General features: G+C 38.5%; 1 protein-coding gene across 3 annotated transcripts in view; it reads left to right on the top strand.

Annotated features, from left to right (window-relative positions):
• Positions 1-26,005, top strand: part of esrrga (estrogen-related receptor gamma a) — a 194,216-nt gene that overhangs the window by 136,351 nt on the left and 31,860 nt on the right. For all 3 annotated transcript variants that reach the window (XM_061237495.1, XM_061237487.1, XM_061237504.1), the window contains 2 exons: positions 6,857-6,967; positions 14,287-14,469. In XM_061237495.1, the coding sequence (XP_061093479.1) occupies positions 6,857-6,967; positions 14,287-14,469 (294 nt within the window). The remainder of the gene's footprint in view (positions 1-6,856; positions 6,968-14,286; positions 14,470-26,005) is intronic.

The following is a 26,005-nucleotide window of genomic DNA, read 5'->3' as shown; positions in this document are numbered from 1 at the left end:
CGAAAATGTGATCAAGACAACAGCAACATAGCAGGCTACAAACAACGGAATTACTCATTGCTTATAACTAAGCCCAGACGAAATCTGCAGAATTAAAGTTAACTACTTTAATCAATGGCCCCGCTAAATCAAGCTGAGAGGACCACAGTGTTAAAGGAGGGTTTTTTTTATTCAGTGGATTAATTGGTATATATATTTTTTTTCATTCCAATAAATTATAACACTCTATTTATATTGTGCTTCAGAAATCAAATTTGATTTCACTGAAAAGTAGCCATGTGCTCTCGCTATATGCACTGTCTCTCTCCTCAATTTCACAGAAAAAAACAGGCTCAATCCCACCATGGGTGTGTCAAAGTATCCCGAACAAGACACCTTACCCCCAAATGCTCCCAATGAGCTGGTTTTGCATGGCAGCTAATCACTGTTGGTGTGTGTATGAATAGGTAAATGAGAAGCATGAATTGTGCTGCGTTTTGGATAAAAGCACTATATAAATTCCATATATCATTTACCATTTTACAATTACTTTCCCCACCTACAGTCTTTATCAACCTCATAAAATTACTGCAATCATTTAGGAGCCTATGGATTGATTACATGTGCAAGATTCTTCTGATAGGTCTCGATTGAGCAGTTTGCATCAAAGTGTCATTCGATTCACACCTGGGTACCAGTACCTGTTTCACAACTGGCTCGCGTTGGATTTCCATGAAGAAAATGGCACAGACTGTGTTTCTTTACTGCGTAGATTTTATTGCATTTTCAAAAATGCAGTTCTTTTAAGCCCTACTATTTTTTTTTAAGTCCTGAAAGGAGGACCTTGACAGTGTTTCACTAATTTGCGTTCAAAAGTCCTGTCATGGCATTGGCTCTGGCCTTAAAGGTACAATAGGTCATTTTGGACTCTAACGGTCATGAGAGTTATTGAAACAATAAACAACCTCAAACCACAACACTGCTTATGCTTCCCACAGTCTATGGACATAACACGTAATATAAAGCTCAGTTCAGTGTTCTCTTGCACTGTTTTGGAACGCTGATAGTGACAAACGCAACAGAGCCTGCCGTCTTTTCGTAGTATTCTAGTAAGAAAATGTTTGCTGAACAGGTGACTTTAATAAATCTTGACTCTGGTGTGCTACACTACAATATTTAAATTTTTTTCACTTTAACCAACTATATTGTTATTTGTCTACGTAACTAGCTGGCTATATAACTAAGATATGATAGTCTACCACAAACGATGCAACTGTAGCTTACAGTTTGAGAAGATTTAGCAAAACACGGATGATTAAACACGTAATTGTTTACGTGTTTAATCATCCTTACATGTAGCTGCCCAAATTGCACTCCGGACAAGCGATCTCTGAAACTCTGTATACTATTATCTAGTTAGAAAACAATACCAGTTTGCTATCAGTAACAACAAGAAAATTATTATTACTAGTCAGCGTCCTGAATTTACAAATATCCACCTGAAGCACAACGCTTGTGCAATTGCTACTATGTTCGTATTGCCTATATTTTATCGTAGGTGAATATTTGTAAATTCGTCAAGCTAACTTTAGCTAATTTGCTTGTTGCTACCAATAACAAACTGGTTTTGTTTTATAACTAGATATGTAGTCTTCGCTTGGATAATAAGCAATAGTATACAGAGTTTCAGTGATGGCTTGTCTGGAGTGCAATTTGGGCAGCTACATTAAAGTTTTCTCCCAAAAGTACCCCTAACAATTAAATGTAAATACAATCAAAAATGAAATTGGCAATACATATTTTACTTAATTTAGTTTATGTCAATCTATATCCAGTTGTGAACACAGGCCTTGGTGTGTGTGAACGTATCAGGATTTGTGATTGTTTATTTAACCTCTTAAGTCTTACCAGGGCTGGGCCACTGTGGGTTTTTTTGCATTCATTCTTTTTTTCCTGGAGCAATTTTCAATCACTATCACAACAGCAGTGGCAGTTGGTATACATGGGCTAACAGGGCTAAGCCCTCCCTATCTTTTAAAGAAAAAATAGGGAAAATACGTTTTAAAAAATTACCCTTGTGTGGTCTCGTTTCTTGTCTTAATTCATGTCAATAAATGAACAGTTTGAATTATGGTGAAACCAAGAACAACAGCTCCATCTAATGGTAATAAGAAAGAGGATATGACCAATATTTTAGCTACAGGGCTACATTTTCTGAGCCCCCGGTCAGCATATTATAGTGTCAAGTGTGTGCTTTACATATAGTGACACACCTCCCTCGAACTGTCATGCATTTTGGCTAAATTTATTCAGCCTGTTACATTCTTAAGCACTGACTATAGGTCTGAAGGTCTGTGTGTGACATGCCCCTTCAATTTGATATCCAGTGAAGGTGTGTGAGTAATGGAAAATAAATGAAATGGCAGGCACAAATATGAACAAGGTGGACTATGCACTTCACTAATCATCTGTTTTCTACAATGTCTTTGGAGGAAAAGGACCAAACAATGTACAGCTTAGGCAACAGGACAAACTAAAAAATCGTAAGTTTTGTGTTTCTTGGTTTGAATGAAAGGACTGGCTAGCTAACAGTGAGCATAGCAAAGAATTGGCTTTTCTGCTTCCCATGTTTGGTTTTTGGAGTAGAGATAGAATGGAAGCACAATTTGGAACAATCATATAGGAAACAGCTTTACCCAGCATTGACAGATAACATACTAGTCTGTCAGCTTGATGAAGGCAGCTAATTGTAATTCCGTATAGAGACATAATGAACTTGTAAAGAAAAACCCACTCACTGGGACACAACTTAACAATGGGTCGGGTCCCATTGTTACACCAGGGGTATGGTTCTAGACTTGGTTGATCGGTTCTCTTTTTTAGATAGCCAGTTAGCCGATCACTTGTCTAACACATGGTCACTATGGTAGACATCAGAGACAAGACGAGCTGCTTGACTGTATGTTCACAGTTTATGTAAACTGGCTAATGAAATATCGAAGGCAACATTTGTGGCTTTGCAAACTCAGATGACGGATATTTTTACTGGATATACAGTTTGCAAGCGCTAAAACTCACAATTTTAAGATGCCATTGCTTTAGCGACAGTTTCTTATTTTGTAACATGTGGGTGGAAAAACAAGCATGGGGAACCTTGCCCTCTCTGAATTTTCCATCCATATATATTAATCCATGTACCCCACAAAATAAGGTAATATCAGTGTCCATTTTATGGCGAGGGTCTCGTGAACTGAATGCATAATAATGCAATTATAACTTGGAGAAATGTCAATTCAATGTTTACTTAGAATTTCTCTGGAGGAATTATCATTGTTGTCTGTTTCACCATTGAATACTTCTACAAAAGTAATTGTACATAGTACATATTATGTATGTTTTGTATTGGCTCTCTGGAACATGATGAGCCCAGTTACAAGCTTCTCTGACCAGTATTGATAACACAGATATGTGTGACTCCGATCTGGGAGCAAATGAATACAGTATAACTTATGCTGTATGGTACGACTGAAAAGCATTTTATATATATATATATATATATATATATATATATATATATATATATCCATATATATATATATATATATATATATATCCATATATATAACCCTGCCAAGTCCCTCCCCGCTCGGAGCGGCGGGCCAATTATGCCGCTCCGACGTTAGCCGACAAAACTCCTGCATCAAGGTCAATTTTAGCAAATGACTTTGCGTTTCCGACGGTGTATAGCTTGTTAGGTTTGCGTTAAACAACAAAGCATTTTTCCACCTGCGTAATGAAACCGTAGCATTTTCAATTTGCACCCTAAGACTGTTGCGCCTTGGTAAGAAAACTGTTGTTGAGATTTCATGCCAAAAAAGGCATGAAATCTCAACCACTTTCTTTGGAGGACTTCCAAGGACTCCACAATAGAGGGAATTTTCAGTGCGTGACCCCATTTTATATTGGTGAGCATCTAAGTACATTCTCAAAATATTTAATTATTATTCACCATGCTTATAAATAAGTAGAAAGCCTGCTTTTGAATAATAATTATTAATATTATTGTCCACATAAATGTGGAAATTTGCCTTCGGTTTCACAGGTTGGTTAAAACACATCACAGTAAATCACAGTAAATACAATAATAAATAACACAACATGTACTGTACAGACAACAATAACAGACATGGTTCTAGTGTGAATGGTGTTTACGCATTTCACAATGTTATTGCATTTGGTATGAAATACTTTTTGTCAATGTTTATTGGTTGCTGTTGCGGCTCTATAGCGTCTTCCCGAGGGCAGTTTTATGAATTTGTTAAAAAGGGGATGAACACGATCAGACACAATTTGTCTTTTTTTCACCTGCTTTTCATCCCAGTTGTTTCTGCTCTTTCCCAATAATTTTACTGGCCATGTTTGTAATTCTAGACAATCTATTTTTGTTCTTATCCCCCAGGTACCCATACCATGTACAGATAAAGTTAAAACACTTTCAACAAGTCTTCTTGCTTATATCTTATGAATCCAATTTCCTGAATAGATACATGTGCTGCATTACTTTAAAAAAAAATGTATTCTGTGTTGTACATTCAAAAAAGGTTCCTAAATATTTAAACTCCTGTACTGCTTCAACAGGCTGATCATTAATCAAAATGGGTGGAAAATAATGACAGGCATTGTGGTGACTCACAATAACCAGCTCTTTAGTCTTACTTTCGTTAATAAAAAGGGCACTGTCTTCACACCACTTAGTAAGATCACCAATATGGTGGAAATATGTAAACTGATTAACTGTGTCCCCTGTCTGCATAAGACTGACTAACACCGTGTCATCAGAATATTTATACAATTGGCAGGTTGAATTCCTATTTGCATTTAATTTGTGAAAGGGAAAATGAAACAGGTGAGAGCACACAGCCTTGAGGTGCTCCTGTATTCAGGGTGCTCCTGTATTCATGTTGAGAGATCGCACATTTGACACTGTGAAGGTAGGGAAGAGTAAATCTGGAGCCGTGTGTTCTCATTCTCCGGCGCATACCTCCTTTCTTTATTTTTGTGGTGGTGGCTCAAGATCTCTGTACAGTTCATGGGAATGTGGTGTTTGAGACGGCTTGAGCTTGAAGTGTCAACCTTTCATCTCTTGTATAAGTGTGATTTCATGTCTACTGGAGACCACCCGCCGAAAACAGTAGCAGTGCAATGTAAATTTCAATCCAAACAAAGTCCCCATATTCTGAAACTGATTGTTCCATTCATCTCAAAAGGTTAGGCCCATCAACACAAGGCAAGATGAAAAATATACAAACATACCACCAACATGAAGCACTGGGTCAGCGGTTGCACCGCGCCCCGGAAGTAGCATATCAAATTGTGGAATGTGTTTGAGTTCTTGATGGGGGTTGGTTATTTGACAAAAACTTCAGTAAATGGACCTCAATTAATTAATTAGTATGCAAGAAGTTATTATTGTGATTATTGCACTTATTTTTTACAATAATCTGTCTGAGGAGAGAACAAGAGGTTGGGGGAGGATGACGTGGGGGGAAAACTGTTGTATACTTTCGTCAGCAAAATACAGTATTTTACACCTCAAGACCCACAATAAAATTTGGTTTCCATATGTGCCTTTTGAGTCCATAAATGTTATTTTTTGAAAACTGCCGATATGGCTTAAAAAAAACAATGCAGAATGCTATTTTTTGGCAATTTTATTTTGGGTATTTAATTGGCAATACTTAAGGGATTAAAATCATTGTAGAAATTGACTTAAAGGGGCAGTTCACCAAAAAAGAAATGTTTTCACTTACCCAGAGTACTATCAATCATCCAGATTTTTTGCTGAGATGCTGAGATTTCAAGATATTAATTTTTAGACCGTGATATAATGGACCTCTATGGTACTTTTCTTTTTTGGTAATCAATGCAGCGACAATTTACACTTGAAGAATTCAACAGCAGCCTTGCTTTGCTAATATACCAATGCAGTTACTCCCGGACACCAACAGAGCTTTTAAAAATTCTTTTTTTTTAAATGCTGTTTTCCTGCCTATTCGATTACAAAATTCGAACAATAAAACATCATTGTCAAGTCTAATTTATGGCTAAAATCTCACAAAAATACAGTTTAAGAACCTTTATTAATTGGTACAGAACCCAGCTGTGAATTTGATCACAGAGATCATTTAAGTGTATTCAATTCCAGGGACTGAAAACATGCAGGCCAAATGTGCTGATCCACAAAATGGTATGTAGGGAGTCTTGGAAAGACTTGGAGCTCTTCATTTGTAACTGTGATTGGATGCACTCCTTCCCAATGGATTGTATGTGACAATGTTTATCTTGTGCTTCTGTTGCTCCCTGCAATATAAAATGTGTCTAATACAACCTCCAATAAAACCACCTGTCCCAGGAGAGGTTTGCATAATTAAATTATGGCTCCTTTGTATGTCAATTCATTAAAAGAAGAGATAGGTCTTAAAGCATCAGTGTCAAGGAAAGGTGAACACAATTGGATGTGTTTTTACTGTCATAGAAAAACACCATATATTTTGCTCTCCTGTCTTCCTGCTGGGATAACTGCATGGCTACAGATGCAAACTGGGGCCCATGAACTGAGCCACCATCAACGGTTTTGTTCCTGCCCCCTCTATGTTTGTCATGTCTCCTGACAGCTCTAAGATGATGCAGTGATTTCCGCTCTCCATCACACACCCTGCCTCATGCCTTTGCCATCTGTGTCCCTAAAAAATGTCCCATTCAGTTATTCAGGCTCTCTGACAGAATATATCCCCATAAGACACCAAAAAGGTGTTACCGCTGTGTTGGAATGTATCTTACTGAAGTCTGACCCCTCCTTTTTTATTTTTTTGAACAGGTGTGCGGCTTGACAGAGTGCGTGGAGGCAGACAGAAGTACAAGCGCCGGATAGATGCGGAGAACAGCCCATATTTGAACCCGCAGCTGGCCCTACCACCAAAAAAGCCATGTAAGAACACATCCTATCTGTCATGCTGTCACTGGCTGTGAATCCTCAAATTCAATGATATAATAGATAATGACACCGTGCTGTCATTAAGGCCTTTTAAAGTGAGTGCTTTTTTATCCTTCACAAACACATTTTGTGAAATTCAGCAACCAGCATTATGATTTTGTTTTTTTAATTACTGGGAAAATATATATATATATATTTTTTTTTTTTTAATTTCAATTATTAAATCTTATTTTTGTTTCTTATTAAAATTCATTCACCAAACTGTGTTCGTGAAGGGAAAAAATAATCGGCATTTAATTGTCAGTTGCTCAGGATAAATTCATGATTGAATCCTGGGACACATTTTGATTGAAGACAGACACAATTCTTTTGCATTTTGCTTTTCGTCATCTTTTCTCATTAGCCATTAGAGGCATAGCAGAACAGATTAAAGTCCATTTTCAAACCAGAAGACATGTTTGAGGATGATCAGGCTTTCCTTGCTGGAATTATCTCCAATTGGACACTGCTTTGGACACCGAGCAACACTCCATTCTCTCAGCTTGCACAAAACCTCTGAGCAGGACAGATACTCTGAAGACAATCATCAATAAGTAAGCTTCACAAAATGAAGCATATACAATATTCAGTAAAAGCATAAGCTAGCATGAGTAATTCACTTATGTATTCCTGAATATATTTCTCAATATTATGATGTGAAACCGGGTCAGCTTTTAAATAAATGCGGAATATAAAGGATAATCATATTTGTGCCTCTGTAAATCTAAGCAGCTCTTTTTGCATGAGATTTTTCTTTAAATTAAGCTCTAACTGAATTATATTTCACTAACATTAGGCATAATAAGACCACAGTTGAACATCCACCTCCCCCTCTTTTAGAGAGAGAGAGAGAGAGAGAGAGAGAGAGAGAGAGAGAGAGAGAGAGAGAGAGAGAGAGAGAGAGAGAGAGAGAGAGAGAGAGAGAGAGAGAGAGAGAGAGAGAGAGAGAGAGAGAGAGAGAGAGAGAGAGAGAGAGAGAGAGAGAGAGAGAGAGAGATTTTAATCCATATTAAATCCAATCTGGCAAAGACATCAAACCCGCAATGCAAGGCTCCCAAGCTGTCTGATGGCTCTGCAAACACAGGGAAATGCAGTGCTTAACAGATTTGTCCCTAAAGCCTTTTTACTTAATGGCAGCATATTCTCATGGAATACAATATGCTTTCATGCATGATAGCAGCAAAAATAATAATAATAATAATTACAGAGAAGAAATCATAGCAGTGATGAAAAGAATAACATTCTGCTTCATCCTGTTGATCCCTGGTAGGTCCCAGGTTTATATTTATACTTATTTAAAGGTTTTTTTTTCTTTAGCCAAGCCCTATTGTTGCTTTTTTATGCCCTAATACAGTAATTGGTTTGCATCATCTTACTCCATCTATATGAAATATACTTATGAATATGATCCTCACATCTTTTTATTTATATATAAATGACAAAGAAAAATATTAAATATACAATGTGTAAATGTTTTAATGTATGTCATGTATGATAACATAAGCAGTTTATTTTAAAGATAAGCACGCAGGGATGGACACCTTTCCAACCAATTATGAAACAGAGTGGGTGAAGGATGGCATGCTTATGGTTATCTCGGCTGTTTCTGGAATAGAATTTATGAGGCAAAGATCCAAAAGATACTTATATATAATATAATCCTAAATGATATACTAATCATACAGATTAAAGTAAAAAGTACTAACAACGAAATCACTTGAGTTACAAAGTAGAAAAGATGAGAACAAAACTTACCAATCAGCTATCTGCATTGGCACAGTAACTCATGACAAGGCTTCTTTAATAATGCCAGTTCCCCCAGATATGCCACAAACTTCAACCTGTACCAACGTTTTTCAATATGTGTCCAGGGCATGGGCTGCAGATTGGCTGCAGGGGTTGAGGCCGATTTTGTAAAACCCCAACAAGGTCTATGAACCAGGTCACACATTTTATCATGAGATGATTGCCACACTATGGAGTGCTAGAACACATGGGCAGCCTGTTCACAGGGGCTGCCTGTACCAGGACAACCATATCACAACAAAGCAGAGCCATAGCTTGATTATTTGCACGAACAAAGGCACAAGGATTGGAAATTGGGTTGCATTGATTGTAATTAGGGAAACATTAAATAAGATTTACTGAGAGATAGCATTCACAGGTCTCCCGTCCCTAGAGTGGAGGGTCTGCCCCAGATTGATGCGCTATACCCCAGCCTCGGCCACAGCTTGCGACTGGAATACTAAATAAATAAATAAATAAAGGTGGAAGTTAATGCTTTTTAATTTACTAACAGCTGTCTTTATAAGCTGCCTTCCATCCAGCTGTCACACGCACACTAGGGCCAGAGCATTTCATTTAACCCTGAAGCAAAATGACATCAGCCCTAGGTATACTTTACATTTCACCATTCCCCTTACAGTAAAATAAAACTCAAAAGATAAAATAAAAATAAAATACAAGCAAGGAGCACCACACTGAAGAGGTGGAAAAAAAAAACAGTGGTTCCATGTTTCAGTTGGCATTTTGCCTCTGCAGCAAGAATGGCGCCGGCCAGGGAATATAACTTGCCAGGTTCCGACTATAGGGGGCAGCCATGTTGCATATCGAGGTGACTTGCCATATACAGAGGCACACTTAGCTCTGGTTTGGATATATAATTTGTATTTGGGGAAAAACCTTTGCTCCTTTTTAGCTGGGAAAATATAAATTGTCACGTCTCTTGATCTATAATCATTGTTATTGCAATTTAACTAATGCCTTCTATTCTTTTTTTGCCCGGTAACAGGCTGAGCAGTACTTTTTAGCTAGATTGCCCATAATCCTTAAGTTGTTTTTTTTGCACAGCCACCACCAGGTGGCAAATGTGAGCAGTCTACTCAGAGCAATTGTAAGCCCACGTCCCACGGTGGCAGTGGTTCCAAAATCAAGATGACGGAGGGTTGTAAAAAAAAAAATACATTACCGTCCACCATCTGGTTGCATACTTAAAGTTGTATAAGCTGTATAATAGCAGCATGCACCATGTAGTTGCCTGCGAATGCAGTTTTTGCATTGATAGCTACGGATAACAGCAGGCAGTATTTTCGGCTGATCTAAGGGGGAGGAACCAGAGAGGAACTGGCCTATCATGAAACAGTATTAACTTTATGGTACACATTCATCACTGATGTACAGCTACTGCATCCAATGTAAAAAAATAAAGAAATAAAGCAGACCAATTCTCCAATCACAGATAATTAATCCAATTACTCGTACAGAATTCATATTCAGAAAATAATACGTATTAAATGAATACTCGGTTCACCCCTAGTGTTGTGGACAATAATTGTCCTTATGTGGAATATTTATGTGATAAACTGACTGTTTTTGTGGCTTTTAAATGCTCATTCTACCAATATTCCATCAATGATAAGAGCAGGACCCCAATGGCACTGAAGAACAGCCAGATTCCATTCCATTGTTTACATTTATGGAGTTTTGGAATGGTTACATAACAATGGCTCTTGCTGGTCATTTATGGAAGTTGGTGCCAGTTCCAATTCTCAGAATTCTGACTGAGCCACATCAGTATTTTCACAGGACACTAATTACATACCGCCTTAAAACTTAAAAGTCCCAGCTGATTGGTGAATAAATGGATTTTGATAATAGACATGTCTGACTCCAATCATGTTAACGGTTACGAGCATTTCGATTTTAGATAGCAAATAACAATGCGTAATTTAACCCCACACTAACCCAACGACGGAATTTAGCGAGGGCTGAAGGTATCAGCGTGCTTGTCCTTCTGGTGTTGCTGAAAGAATATTAATAGGGTTAAAATGAGTGGCCCCTATGCGGAGAGTCTAGATCAGCCAATAAATAAACCACGATACAAAGACATTAGTACCACTCTGCCTTCCGCTCTTTACTGGTCCGGGCTGACCAAGAATCTCCACAATAGGGCCAATATTCACCTTCGTTTATCTGACTCCATTTGAATAATAATTTAGATTAGTTGTCCACATTTGAGGCGGCACAGGTGGTGCAGTGGGTAGCACTGCCGCCTCACAGCAAGGAGGTCCTGGGTTCGAATCCCCGTCGGCCGGGGCCTCTCTGTGCAGAGTTTGCATGTTCTCCCCGTGTCTGCATGGGTTTCCTCCGGGTACTCCGGTTTCCTCCCACAGTCCAAAGACATGCAGGTTAGGCTGATTGGAGAGTCTAAATTGCTCGTAGGTATGAGTGTGTGAGTGAATGGGGTGTGTGCCCTGCGATGGACTGGCGACCTGTCCAGGGTGTATTCCTGCCTTTCGCCCAATGTATGCTGGGATAGGCTCCAGCCCCCCTGCGGGTTAAGATAATGGATGGATGGATGTCCACATTTGGTGGATGTCGTATTTATAATTTTGACTGAGATATACTTTTGGGTACATCTGTTTACAGCCTAGGGACCCAACGAAGACCAACATAGCTACGGCTGTTATCGACATGAATGAACTACCATGCGGAGGCGAGGGATTTACAATCATAGGTCTACGGGTGCTATACGCCGTGATACATTAAGCGTAAATATTCATCCTCCCTAGACCAGTTCGAGGGGGTAAACCAAGCATTCCCTGTATAACATTGAGTGTCAGTAAGCGAAACCACACAGATCAAGTTTTAACAATTTATTTTACCAGGCAGGTTACATACGTAATTACACACTAGTTCCAAATCAAAAAAGCATTACAACGGAAACCAAATTACGGAGTCTTAAAAGTCATACCTGGTAATAAAAGCTACATACGGGACACCCTGTACGTAGAAGTGACGTGCAAGGTGTGCAACGGGAGTCTGATTGCATCATCCCAGATTGCTTAGTTTACTGTCCTTAAATCCAAAATCTGGCCTTTGATGTTAACCCTAAAAATGGGTCACCCATCTGGAATTTGGAGCCACGCCTCCCCAGGAAACGCAGGGGGGTTGAGGCACATGGCTTTCACTGGGGCAGAGCTCCACACAGTTTCTCCCTGGTTCCTGGTTGGTTATGATGTACAGGATTTGCTGTTGCAGAAATGAAACCATTGCACCAGTCGCACTGAAACAATCAGAATAATACCAAACATGAATTTTATCTAAACTGACTTTGTCATGAAACATCCAGTGCTGTACACATCATTTAGTGACTGAGCAAGAGGGAGATCTGAGAGGGAGGGAGTAAGAAAGGGGGGTCGAAGGGAATAATGGGCCCAACAGGCCGTGCCCTCTGAAACCTTCCCGTGCCGTAAAGGATGTTGCCACCTGTCGTAACAAGTTTTACGGCTGGAGGCCTGAGTAAACCCTGGGACAAGAGAGCTTCTCAAGAAAACAGATGCCTGAGTCTTCCCCCACAGCCTCCTGCCCGTATGGGTGCGGAGACGGTGGGGGTTAATGGTGTATGTTCCTGGGGTTAAATTACTTTACAGCCACATATTACCAGAGGAAGCCAGGAAGCTGACCAGCACCCTGAGTGACAATGCCAGATTTTAATAATTTCCGCCTTACATTTACATAGCAACTGTACGCCGCTGACCATAATCAAATCAAATCAAATTAATTTCTGTCATTCGACTGACCAAGTGCCATTGAAAAGCACATTGGATGGGTTAGTGCTATTGGTTTATGTTAGCTACATCATACTCACCTTATGCAGAGATCAATTAAAGCTAACAACATACTAGTACTTATTTCAATGGTGCAAATGTATGTTCGAATTTATCAATATAATACGTATAGAAGATTGTCCTGCGAAACTTTTTTATAGGCTAACTTTGCAGAATGACAACTGAAGCTTGGCTTCTATTTAGGTAAACACTAGGATTCACAATCTCTGTCTAGCTACGCTTCTATTGTAAAATCATAGAAAATATCAAATGTAACTTTCTAAAACCCCTCCATTTCCTTCATATATCGCTGTTTTAAAGGAAAGTATGGCAGTGGCAAAACGGAGCACTTCTGATGTGCCGCTGGGTTACGAATATAAGATAGGCAATTGCATCTTTGATAGGCTTACAATGAATCAACATTAAGTGAGCATAAATTAATAGTTTTAGGAATTAGGTTTCGTCACAAGAAGACGTTCAGAAAACAGAACAAAAAACGATCCTGCCACACACCACACACCAAGGTATAGAACTTAGTGTTAACAAAGTAAAATGCCCCTTTAATGGGAACTAGGTTACTGTCAGGGATCAAAGCTGAGAGATCAAAACCAGAGATACTGATATTCTACACAGTTGAGGTGAACAGGTGTGTCGCATCATAACTGTTTAGGGCCAGCGTATTTTAGCTAGAAAGTTGTATTTACCAATCAGCATCCAGGACCTGAACTATCCGTTTTATGATGTAAAATGACAACGTCATTCTTTTCCCTCACAAATTTCTTTATTGCACTAGGGATATGTACTCTCCCTATTGTTTTATATCAAAGAGAGTATCAACGATGTGTTATCTCACTACTCAGTTCTGAAGCCTGTAAATTCATTCCCATTGTTCTTAGAAGTGGTGTGGGGAAAGGGAGGACTTACCACATGAAGTAGAAAGTTATTTTAAGAGCGAACCCAGCACAACATTTTTCACTTCTTACTCAAAGCTAGGTATGTGATTAAAAGCACTTGCCTGCAATAAGTCACATTATGTTTGAGGTGATCACAAAAGGTTTGTGTACAATTTAGCTAAACAAACAAACTAAATTGTAAAGTATGTGCCATACATTTGTAACAGAGGTGTGGTACAATTGTAACAACAGAAAATAAATGCATAAATCCTTAATATCTGCATTCTTTTCCAGGAGAAATATTAAAAATGAGCATATTCTGCATGGATGTTTTATCCAGAAATCTATTTTGAATGCCATTTATTCTTAGTTTATTGCGAGATTAGATGAGTTGTGGGTTTTTTGTACTGAATGAGGAAAGTGAACTAGAAATGTATGTGACTGCATATAGAATTCAGTAATCATGTGTGCATTATTACAGTTTTTTGTTTTTGAACAGTAACACTATTGGTGTCAATGCCAAGTCAGCAGTTCTTCTTTAATTTCACTGTCAAATCAACCTTTTCTCCAGGACTTTGTTCTTTATGCAACTTCATATATCACCAAAAATAGTTTGGCCAACTAAAAAATGAAATAAAATAAGCCTCTATTGAAATAGTTAAGGGAAGTTAAGGGAACATGTAATTGAAAATGTCATGGTTTATGAAAATGTTTTCCTCGATTGTATGATTTGATTATGTCTCTTTGTTTTCTCCTTGGTGTTCAAATACAGTCCCCTTTGGCTGCCTTGCAGATAACAAGATTGTGTCCCACTTGCTTGTGGCTGAGCCAGAGAAGATCTATGCCATGCCTGATCCCACTGTCCCTGACAGCGATATCAAAGCCCTCACCACACTCTGTGACCTGGCTGACCGTGAGCTGGTGGTCAACATTGGATGGGCCAAACACATCCCAGGTAAGTTCTGACTCCAGGGGTCACTTTAGCCAGACTCCATACCTGCTTGTTTGCGTCGAGATACAGTGCAGCGCATAGGTATTTAGACAGTGACACAGTTTATGTTGTTTTGTTGCTCTTTGCTCCAGGACAAAATGAGACTAAAGGACTGTTAGCTTTTCAGGTATTTACATCAATAACAGGTGATCCATGCATGAATGACAGCCCTTTTTAATACATTGTCCCCCTATTTTACAGGGGGAACTGTTGTCTGTAAATATGACAACAAACAAGTGAAAATGCAACTGAAATCTAAGTTCGAAAAATCTATATAAATCGATCAGAGACAGAGCCAAATGATTGTGTGTGTGTTAAAATCAACTTTACTGGGCAGAAGGAAACAGCAACTGAACATGGCTGCATTACAGGCCTGGGAGAGCATCACCAGGGATGATACCCAGCATCTGGTGATTCCTTTGTATTGGAGATTTCAGGGAGTCATCATGCAAAGGATTTGCAACCAAGTTCTAAATATGATGATTTGAATTTCAGATTATGTTCATTTAATATCCAATTACTTTTGCTTTGCTAAAGTAATTGGACTGTATTAAAAGGGCTGTAATTCCTTTCCAAATCATCATGGTATGAAAGTAAATACCCTTAAAATTTAAAGTTTGCACTTAAATGTGTTAATTGTTTTATTTGAAATCCAATGTGTGAGTTCAGAGTCAAAACAACACAAAATGTGTCACTGTCTCAATACTTTTGCAGGTAACTGTATTCACTTTTTTATTATTTTGCAGTTCCATGCCACATTGGATTTAACACTTATAACTTCAAAAAACTGTCCTAAATGAAGGTGTCTGTTACAGTATATATGGTACTATAGGTGGGTCCCATGAGATAGATGGCCAATGCGATTAACAAGAATATGGGACATCTCCCATTGTTGGCATCTGATCATTTTTTTGCCAAAACATAAAAATATGGTGGACCGTCCACTAAAATATGTTTCTGAAAATTTGAGGCGAGAATGCTGAATCTTGATTCATATTTGATCTGCAATGTTAAGTTTGATGGTTCTGCACTGCAAGGCTCTTCATAGAAAATGAAAGGAATTTACATTTACATGATTCAGAGGACAGGTCGGGACCACTCGTAAATGTTCCTTCCTAAGAAAAAATTCTAAATACTATAATGCGCTCAAAAAAGGAATTTAATTTATCTGTTCGTACTAGTGGTTCTTGCATGAGGTGCTTTGTGTTGTAAACCAAGATGCATAAAAGGGAAACAGATCCTCTCCTAAGCAAATGGTTGCATGACCCTGTTCTGGAAAAAGTGGAACAGCAGCATTTGCTGTCTACAAATGCCATGTAGGAGATGATCTTGCAGAATCATCTTGGGAGCTACAATCCAATTGACAAAAAAGGACCATCTTATCTAGCTACATAGGCTAGTAGTTTACTTCACAGTTGACATTACCTATTACCTTTATTTAGCAGAGGGTCCTATCCAGAGTGACTTACACAATAACAATGTACACTGTTCTGAATAAGAGCATCTGCCAAATGACTAATGTAATGTAATGTCACTCTGGATAGGGTCGTCTAACGCATTCGCCAATTCAGCCTGATTAATATAAGTCAGACTGTGATTCTGCATTTGTGTACAGCAGCTTCTTGTTCTTTTATTAAATATTATTATACATATTATTATTGAATATTAAAGGGGCAGTTCACCCAAAAATGAAATTAAAGCATTTTTACACTTACCCAGATTACAATCCAGATAATTTCGCTGAGATGTGACAAATTTTCACAACTTTTTAAAATTCAGTTCACTGTGATATTATATTTTTCAACGGGCTGACAATTTGCATTAAAAAACTAAACAGTCTCTTTCAAAATATAATTGCAAAAGTTTCTTGTGAACATCAACAAGCTCAAAAATGCACATTTTGCACAGCTGCTTGCACAGAGAAACAAAAGCTATTTACATTTTTAAAATCAGATTCAATGATGTAACTCGCTACTTGAGTAGTTTTTTCAGTAGATACTTTCTAACTCTTACTCCAGTAGTTGGAGTTGGAGTTGGAGTATCCAAAAACTGTACTTAAGTCAAGTAGTTAATTAAAAATAATAATTACTCAAGTCAAAGTCAAAGTTGACTTTGACTTGAGTACTGACTGATTGAGTACCACTGATTATCAATCACTTTTATCAATAATTAAAATGAATTACATGGGTTATTATCAATCTAATACAAAAATTAAACTAAATCCTATCATGAACTGTACTAAAATTCAAAACTGACAAAAATTTGGAGGTTATTCAGATAATTAGTTCATGCAGTTCAAGTAAATATTTAATTTAATATTGATACAGTATATTGTACTATTAATATAATACTTGCATTTTGTTAATATGAGGTCTGTCTATGTGAATTGACTTTACGGCATTAATAATAAAGCATTCTAGCTAGAAATATCTTCTGCATATGCCTTTACACGTTTCCTAATGCATGAAGGTTTTGATTATACCAAATAACATTTATTTAAATATTATTTGAATCTGATTCAAATAAGAAAAAATGATTATGTTAGTGGAAACAATCGTAAGCACAGTTAACATTCAAATATAATTGTACATGTTTTCGGGAATGAGGCCCCTTCTCTCAAACTAGACTGAAAACCCTGAGATCAGTGGCAACTTTATTATTATAAAAAATATAATAATAATATTATAAATTATTATTATTATATTATTTTAATTCCCATCAGAAGATTTTTGTTATGTAAAGAAGGTGCTGTGTGCCTAAACAGTAAGGCTCCAGCCATTACGTGCCAATAAGTCATTAATAAGAATGGACAGTCTGACTTTGACTGGAATAAATGCCCCCTTTAGTGCCAGTTATTGCCTCTGTGCAGAATCAGCCAACAGAATGAGAAATTTCATTTAATCTACTTTACAAAGTCCTTTTTTACTTATAATCTCTGGCAGTCCCATCCATCCCATCCACCAAGACGAACATTCTTTTCCAATCTCCCTTTCCAGAGGTGAATGTAACCGGATGGTGAATAAGAAGAGAAATAAAGAGGAGGCAGATTAGAATAGATTATGTTGAAAATAGAGAATATTAAACTAGGGGACAGTACATGGATGAAGAGAGGGAGGGGGAGGAAATGACAGCCATTGTGGGGGTGGGCAGGGCAGTAGAATCAAGGGGGTTTTGGCTCCTCTTTCTTAAAATACTTGGTCCCCGCCCACACACACACACAAACACACCAAGTAATTATGACCCGCACAATTGACCACGTGAACAGTTATTACTCAGCAGTGATCACACAAACAGGAAAGGCACTTTTCCTTTGGTATCATTTTTTTCTCAAATGAAGTGGGTTTTGGGCCAGGGCAAGGCAAAGGGTGGCACTTTTTATTGCCAGGCTGTTTTATGTGCAAGGACACAAGTATGTAAAATCCATGTCTGCTTAGATTGTAAACATGCTTGTCCAAAGAACACAGAGTATCAGTATGTCAATTGGAAGTCCATGCTTTGTTCACTTCTGGAAGTTCTGTATTCCCCTGCTGGTATTGACTCAGAGTGATTGACCAGTAGAAGAAAGATGATGGTATGAATAGAACTCAACAGGCAATTCCTGCTGATGAGGATTGTCCCCTGTGCAGGTATACCTGGAGCGCATTACTGGAACAACTCCCAGTATCATGATGAAAACAGCATAAGCAGCTTTCTAATATCAAAGTGCACCAAACATAACAAAAGACTCTATCCATTTAATATGAAATGGCCCCTAAAGCTAAAATAGACCCATATGCCTTTCACACTCACTACAAACCCGCCAAACCCCACCCACCCTCCTGGTCCTTCTCTGATCACTCACCAGCAGCAGCTACTTCGTCTCAGTTTGCCTAACTTATTTGTCTCCCCCTAAAGTAGTTTGTCTCTGTGCTTTCTATGCTACAGTAATTTTTTAATCAAATTGATGAAGCCACCTTCTCCCAGAGAGAGCTGAAACCAATTTATCGCTCATGATACGGCGGCTATGTTGCTAACAGTCGTAACAAACTGTCAGGCACCCGCACAGGAGCTAATTTGAAGTCATTAGGTGTTCAGCGTACGGGCAGCAATTTGTTACGGTGGTTAGGAGCACGGCTGACATTTCTGAGTGCGCTCGCTTAAGATCCGTCCTAGCCGGAGAGCAGGCAAATTGTAAACTAATTTAAACATCACTCAGTATTACTGGGGCTGCCTTACTGGGGAGGCCTGGATAATGAAGAAGTCTGTGTTTTGCTGAAAGGAGTTAAAGACATGCAGTTCTCTATCCCACCAGCTCTAACGCAACTTACATGAAGGACTCTCTCCTTTGATTTGTTTTTTAATGGGTATCGCCCTGATTTTTAGTGATCATTTACATATTAATATGCTCCATGCAAACAGTTTATATGCTTTTACATGCAGTTTTACTAAGCAAAGCGAAGCTGAATGCACAGACAAAGCCCAGTGCACATCCAGATGTCAGCATTACAGCATTTAAGCAAATGTTGGACTGAGAAATATGATATTTAACTAAAAATGAAAAAAATGAATTGCCTTCAACCTACATAATGTGGATTAAATTGAGGAATCTCATTTGTGAGATTAAAGCATTCAGCTGGTCATTTTATGTTAATAATAAGAGGCATGTCATTGCATGGAGGGGGTGGGGCAGCTCCTGACTGGAGGAAAAAGTAAATATTTGAATAGGGAAAAAGGGAAAGAAAGAAAAAGACCATTCAAAACCACTTTTGTCTGTAAATAGAATTAAGCTTTTCACCCGGTGAAATAAAAATAAATGAAAATGCACCGCCACACTATTGTGACATATCTTATCAGAGTGGTACAAAGGCAGACGGCCACACTTGACTTTCTGTTAAAGGAACAAGCAGGGACAAGAATGGACAGTGGAGCCCTAACAGTGCCTTTTTAGCATGACCCGGTTCCTACTATTAGAGTCCCTTTATGCCTGGTGAAATTGCTCAGGCTTCTCCTATTCTTACCTCCTATCTCAGGGACTTTTCTTTAGTTCTCTTTCAATTTTCACTGGCACTCGGATAAGCACATACTAACACAATATGATTGAGCTGTAAAATGGAACCATGTTGTCCCTAATCTCTTTTATGTAGATATCGAGGTTCCTCCACACTCCACTTCACTCTTGCTCCATTCTTTTTGCCTCTCTCTCTCACACATACACATGCTCTTTCTCTCCACCCTCTCTTTTGCATGCTCTCTCTCTTTCTATTGTTAACCCTCAGAGCATGTGGAACAAGCGATGAAGATGTGTGAGAATGGGAGGCAGTGAAAAGGATTGTGTGTGCGTGAGAGAGAGAGAGAGAGAGAGAGAGAGAGAAAGAGAAAGAGTGGGCCCTGGTTAAATGTTGCAGTTAGGATTCATGGGGACACTGAGATTATGGATTGTTGGTCACATGCATTGTATTAAATGCACAATGCATTTGTGTGCATATATTTCAATATTTGTATGGAATATAATTAGCAATGTTCCGTACTCCTTTGCTGATTAAGGCATTTCCTTTTTGTATTAACCTATACATGCTCATTACTTGGGGCAGTGGTCCTGCAGGGTGTGCCGACTCAAGAAACCAGGTGAGGTTTAACTGTGCAATTAACTGCTTTGCCTGATCAATTACTTAAGTGCTGAGTAACAACAAAAGCCAGCACACCCTGCGGCTCTCCAGAACCAGGAGGACGTGTGACATAGGGGATCTTAGAGCAACTGGGTATGCCCAGGGTTGTAGAAACTTACCCAAGAAGAGTCAAAGCTGCTATTGCTGCCAAAGGGGATTCTACAAAGTACTGAATTAAGGGTCTGAATACTTCTGTAAACAAGAGATTTCCGTTTTTGAGTTTGCGATGGGCATTATCAGTATTTTCCTGGCTCAGTTAACTGGCAAAAGGTAATCACTTAACCGGTTACAAATCTATTTTTAGAACCCTAGTAATAGGATGTACAGTAGGCTCAATATGCTGGACCACAGCCAGAACCATAAAATTCAGTATAAGCAGTTTAGTTAGATTAGTTAGATATGTGACTCCACAACAGGGGCATCATTTCAGGAAAAATGTGGGGATGGTAAAAAATGATTTAATTAATTTATGATTCCACAAATGACAACATATGTCTATTGCAGTGTATCACCGCTTATATTCCTAAACTCAAATATTTCCAAGGCATGACGCTGACATGGGGAGATTACAAAAAATTGCAACTATAAACATCTGATGTTTTCTGGCTGTGTCCGTGTTTCGGCCTCTACAGTGATTTTTCCTGTTTTCTCACAATTTGATAGTCAATTGTGCTCTATCTATTCCGATTGCCCATGTGTTAGCTTGGGATACACTGCCTACAACCTGTCTCTTGGCAGCCCGGATGGATCTGGCGATCCTGAGAATGACACGCCTTCTCCAAAACGCATCATCCCGCCCGGGACCGTGATTCCAAGGTGCCCGGGGTGCTGTTGTATCTCACTAACCCCCCTTGCTAAGTCCCCCCCACCCTCGGAGGGGCGTGCCAATTATTCCACTCCATACGAGTCGGCAAAACTCAGCTTTGGCAGGACCCCGGTCCTCGGTATGCAACTGCAACAAACAAATGCTTGCATCAAGGTCCTTTACTGTAGTCATACACCACCGCGGTGCTGCTTTTTCAGTTGTTAATAATTTTTTATTATAGTGTTGCATCATTAGAGTAGCCTATTTGAAAGTCAACATGACACATTGGACATATTTATTTATTTGTTGTTCATGTATTATATCATGCTTTTTGTACTGTTATTTACAAGAAATGGAGAGGATAGAGAGGGTGAAAGACACCACTTTGTCAAAAAGAAATTAATGGGGGTGGGGATGCAATTGTGGGGCTGGTGTAGAGACTTGGTGTGGAGCTACTAAAGTGATTATTTGCAATGTTGCCCCAGAAGCCTGGCATTTTTGGGATCTAGGGTATGGTGGATGGAATCAACATCCTTCTCTCTCTGCTCATAATGTAGACATATTGTGAAGCACCACAGTTTTGTCACAGGCCCGCTCCCATGCAGGAAGTATCTTGACACAGTACATTAGAGTTATGAGTTGTATGATAAACTTAAATGAAGGATAGATGTGCAAAGTTGTTTAATGGCTAATACTAATATTATTCTGTCACTGTAAAACCAATTGTTTATGATTTGTTTGTTTATGGTCAATGCTTAAACACTTCTCTGTAACAATTTATGAGCCTGTCAATATGTCTACAGTCATTTAAAATGAGTGCTGAACTGCGGAATTCCGCGCATTTCCACAGTAACTGGTTGAGCAGTTTCACTCCATATACTGTAGAGGGATATGTCCAACACAGTGTGTAGAATTGCAAGGATTGATAATTATGATGTTTCCATCTTAATAATTCTCCCATATGGTGCCAATTATGTGGTGTAGCATAACTGCAACAAGTAATCAGTATCATAAAATATGTAAACTATCAAGATTTTATTTATAAAGTTACCAATATTAATGGTCAAATATATTCAGATAACCAGAAGGTTTTAAGTTCTGAGAAAGACTGATTTGACTCGGCCCTCATGTTCACCTGACATCAAAAAGTGACAGCGGATTTAATGAAACAAATCTATGAAACAGCTGAATAGCAGTGGGGGTGGGGTGGGTGAACGCAATAAAGTAAACTGTTTTGAAACCTCACTTTGTCCCTCACAAGTTTCCGAGACAAACGTAACGTTACATCCCTGTCCAGCTTTGCGAGCGAATATCTACCCCGGCTGAAAAGAACAGTTAGACCAGCTGCATAGGCTGGTTTGACCAGCTCAAGCTATGTTTTGAAACAGCTGGGTAGCTGGTATTTGAAGCTGGCCATAGCTGGGTTTTACACCAGAAACAGCTAACATCATCTAAGTTGTATTACAAACATTTGTTTACTTTAAAGTTCAGTTGATGTTCGTACTGATGAGCTAATATTATCCACAAATAAGAGATGACGTGTTTTATATATCCACAACGAAATATCTCTCAACTTTTGTCTTGTGTCTTCTGAATATGAAGAGCAAACATACATACAGTTGTGTTCAAATAAATAGCAGTCCGTTAAAAAAAGTAATAAAGTGCAAATATTGTTTTATAGCTTTTAGTTCAATATGTAGTGGAAACATTACACATTCAATTCCAAATCAAAGCATTACCAAATTTTATCAAGTCTGTGTTATTCCTTTACAGGAAGCAAAGAAAATGAATATTAATCTGTTAAAAAAAATGGCAGTGTTGTCATTTCTCTCTTCAAACTCTCTTCAAACTGTATAAACTGAATACATTTTTCAAGATTTAACTTGTCTTTAAATTACTGAACTAATATTTACTTGCATAACTGCTGCGCACCTGCGTTGCATCGAGTCAACCAACTTCTGCCACCTAGAAACAGGTATTTCAGTATTTCAGGATGAACAAACTACATTCCACAGTTCCTGTGAATTTTTGGATTTTGCATCAGAAAAGTTTTCAATGGGGTTTAGGTCTGGCTACTCCATTACCTCAGTCCTTTTTGTCTGGAACCAAGATGTTGCTCGCTTACTTGTGTGTTTGCGGTCGTTGTCTTGTTGAAACACCCATTTCCTCTTCGGCATATGGCAACATCATTTTTTTAAATGTTTTTTTTGTGCTTTTTCAGCTTTATTGGATAGAACAGTATAGAGAGACAGGAAGAATGGGAGTTAGAGAAGGGAAGACATGCGACAAATGTCGGACGGTCAGATTCGAACCGCCGACGTTGCGACTCGCAATGAGCATGTGGTTGGTGCTCAACAGGCTGGGCCACCGAGACACTCTTCTTCCAGTATTTTGATGTATTCAAACTGATCCCTGATATACGAACCCAACACCGTAGTATGAAAAACATCCCCATACCATGTGTTTTGCGCCACCATGCTTCACTGTCTTCACAGTGTACTGTGGCTTTGTACCCGGGGATGTCTCACGTACTGTTGATGACCACTAGACCAAAAAACTATTTTACTCACAAAACGAAGAACAAAACGAAGAACGATTTTACTCTCATCAGTCCACAGAATGTTTACGCCATTTCTCTTTGGGCCAGTCAATATGTTCCTTGGCAAATTTTTTACGATTCTAAACATGTCCTTTTTTCAACAATGGTGCTTTACGGGGGCTTCTTGTTGATAGCTTAGCTATGATCAAACGTCTTCTGACTGTAACAGCACTACAGGTAATTGTAGATCATCTTTGATCTTTCTGGAGCTGATGAATGGCTGAATCTTTGCCATTCTGACTGTTCTTTGATCCATTTTAACAGTAGTTGCTTGTGTTATTCAGATTGTTTCAGGTTTTTGTTGCCATTTTAAAGCATAATTTTATCTGAGCATCCTATAGTTTTCCAATCTCCAATAAACTTTTTAATCAAATGACGTTGTTCCTCCGAAACAATGTTTGGAACGGCCCATTTTATAACAATGTATGAAACATTTGCTTCCCTTCTTCCTTAATAAAGGACAATTAATGACACCTGTTTTTTCACAGAATGAATGAATTCTCTTATTAAACTCCACACTGCTATTATTTTGAACACGCCCCTTTCAATGAATGAGTCGATTACGCAGAACAAGCAGTGTGCATGTCATGACAGTTGGGTCTGTTGTTTTTCTATTACACTACTAAATTATTTGCCATGCAGAAATATCACTACTACTAATAACAGTGGCTCATCAGGTTACTGATGTTGTACTGCTATTTTCTTGAACACACCTGTATTTTGCTAAGAGGTGCTGCATAACTTTCTAGTTATCTAATTTCACCAATAAATGTTGCTAATATCTTTCTAAGAATTAAAGTAAGTAGTCAGTAAGTATTTGGACAGTGGTACAATTTCTATTCTTTTGGCTCTGTACTTCAGCAGGATTTGAAATGAAACAATGAACATGAGGTACAGACTGTCATCTGTAATTTAAGGCTGTTTACATCCATACTGGGCAATCTATGTAGGAATTACAGTAGTGCGCAAAAATATGGGCACCCCCAGTCAAAAAGCCTTTTACAATTAATAATATCTAAGTGAACGGAAGCAAACCTGACCTCTAAATGGCCCAGCATTTCTTAAAATTTTAAAGAAAGATTACTTTTTATTTTAATAATTTACAATTTCAAAATAATAAAAAAGGAAAAATGCCCTGTGTAAAAGTTTGGGAACCCGGTCAGTTACTTAGTTACTTTGTCAGTTCCTCCTCAGGCAACTATAACAGCTTGTAAACACTAAGAGTCTTTCAATTCTCACTTACGGAAATTTTCCCCATTCTTCCTGACAGAGCACTTCCAACTCAAATATTATCCAGCCTCCTTGTGTGTACAGGATGTTTCAGATCTCACCATAGATTTTCGATAATATTAAAGTCTGGAGGCTTTGGTGGCCATTCCAGAACTCTTTCCTGGAGGAACTTCATGGTTGATTTTGAGGTATGCTTTGGATCATTGTCTTGGTCGAATACCCAAATTCACAGTTAGCAAGGTGTCCTTCCCTACAAAGGCTTCACTCTTTCTCAAATATACCTTCTTTGATGGTGGCCAATTTAGTTTTGTCAGTCCAAAGCACATTATTCCAAAAGCTTCTCAATGTTTTCTTTTTCATACTTATGTTGAGGTCATTTTTTTTTTGCCAACTGTGCCATGTAGGTTGTTTAAAGTATGTTGTATTGTTGTCCTGTGAACAGCTCGACCTGTGTTTGCTACTTTATTTGCAGCTCGTTTGCAGTGATTTCAGTTCTTCTGAGCATTTCACCAGTTCCCGGGCCAATCCTTCCTGGTCTTGCCTTCCAGACCTTGCCTTGTCTGCAACTGTTCCATTTTCTTCCATTTTCTTATGTTTCTGACAGTGGAAATTTTGTAGTTTGAAAGATCCTTCTTCTGAAATCCTTCTTTAGAGCAGTGTTTCTCAACTCCAGTCCTCGGACTCACATGCCAGAAGTTTTTTTAGAGCAACCCATAGTTATTAACACCAGACAGAACAGCCACTGCAGTTCGATCCTTTAGAAGGGATAGAGTTACTTCAGAATAAAAAAGTTCAGTCTTGGAATTATACTCACCTGACTCATTGAAGCCCAAACAAGTAAATGACCTGGGTCTGGTCCTTAGTACATTACATTACATTAATGGCATTTGGCAGATGCTCTTATCCAGAGTGACATACAGTTGATTGGACCTAGCAGGAGACAATCCTCCCCTGGAGCAATGCAGGGTTAAGGGCCTTGCTCAAGGGCCCAACAGCTGTGCAGATCTTATTGTGGCTAGACTGGGGATCGAACCACCGATCTTGCGGGTCCCAGTCATGTACCTTAACCAATACGCTACAGGCCGCCCACGTAATCATCTTTTTTTAAAGTAACACAGGATAATCCAAAAGGGTTTCCAAACTTTTGCACCAGGTCCTTTTCCTTTAAAAAAAAAAATTATTTATGAACAGCAAAAAATAAAAAGTAATCATTCTTTAAAA

This window comes from Conger conger, chromosome 1, assembly GCF_963514075.1.
Source record: "Conger conger chromosome 1, fConCon1.1, whole genome shotgun sequence".
Taxonomy (NCBI): domain Eukaryota; kingdom Metazoa; phylum Chordata; class Actinopteri; order Anguilliformes; family Congridae; genus Conger; species Conger conger.
This window is presented reverse-complemented; position numbering and strand designations above follow the sequence as displayed.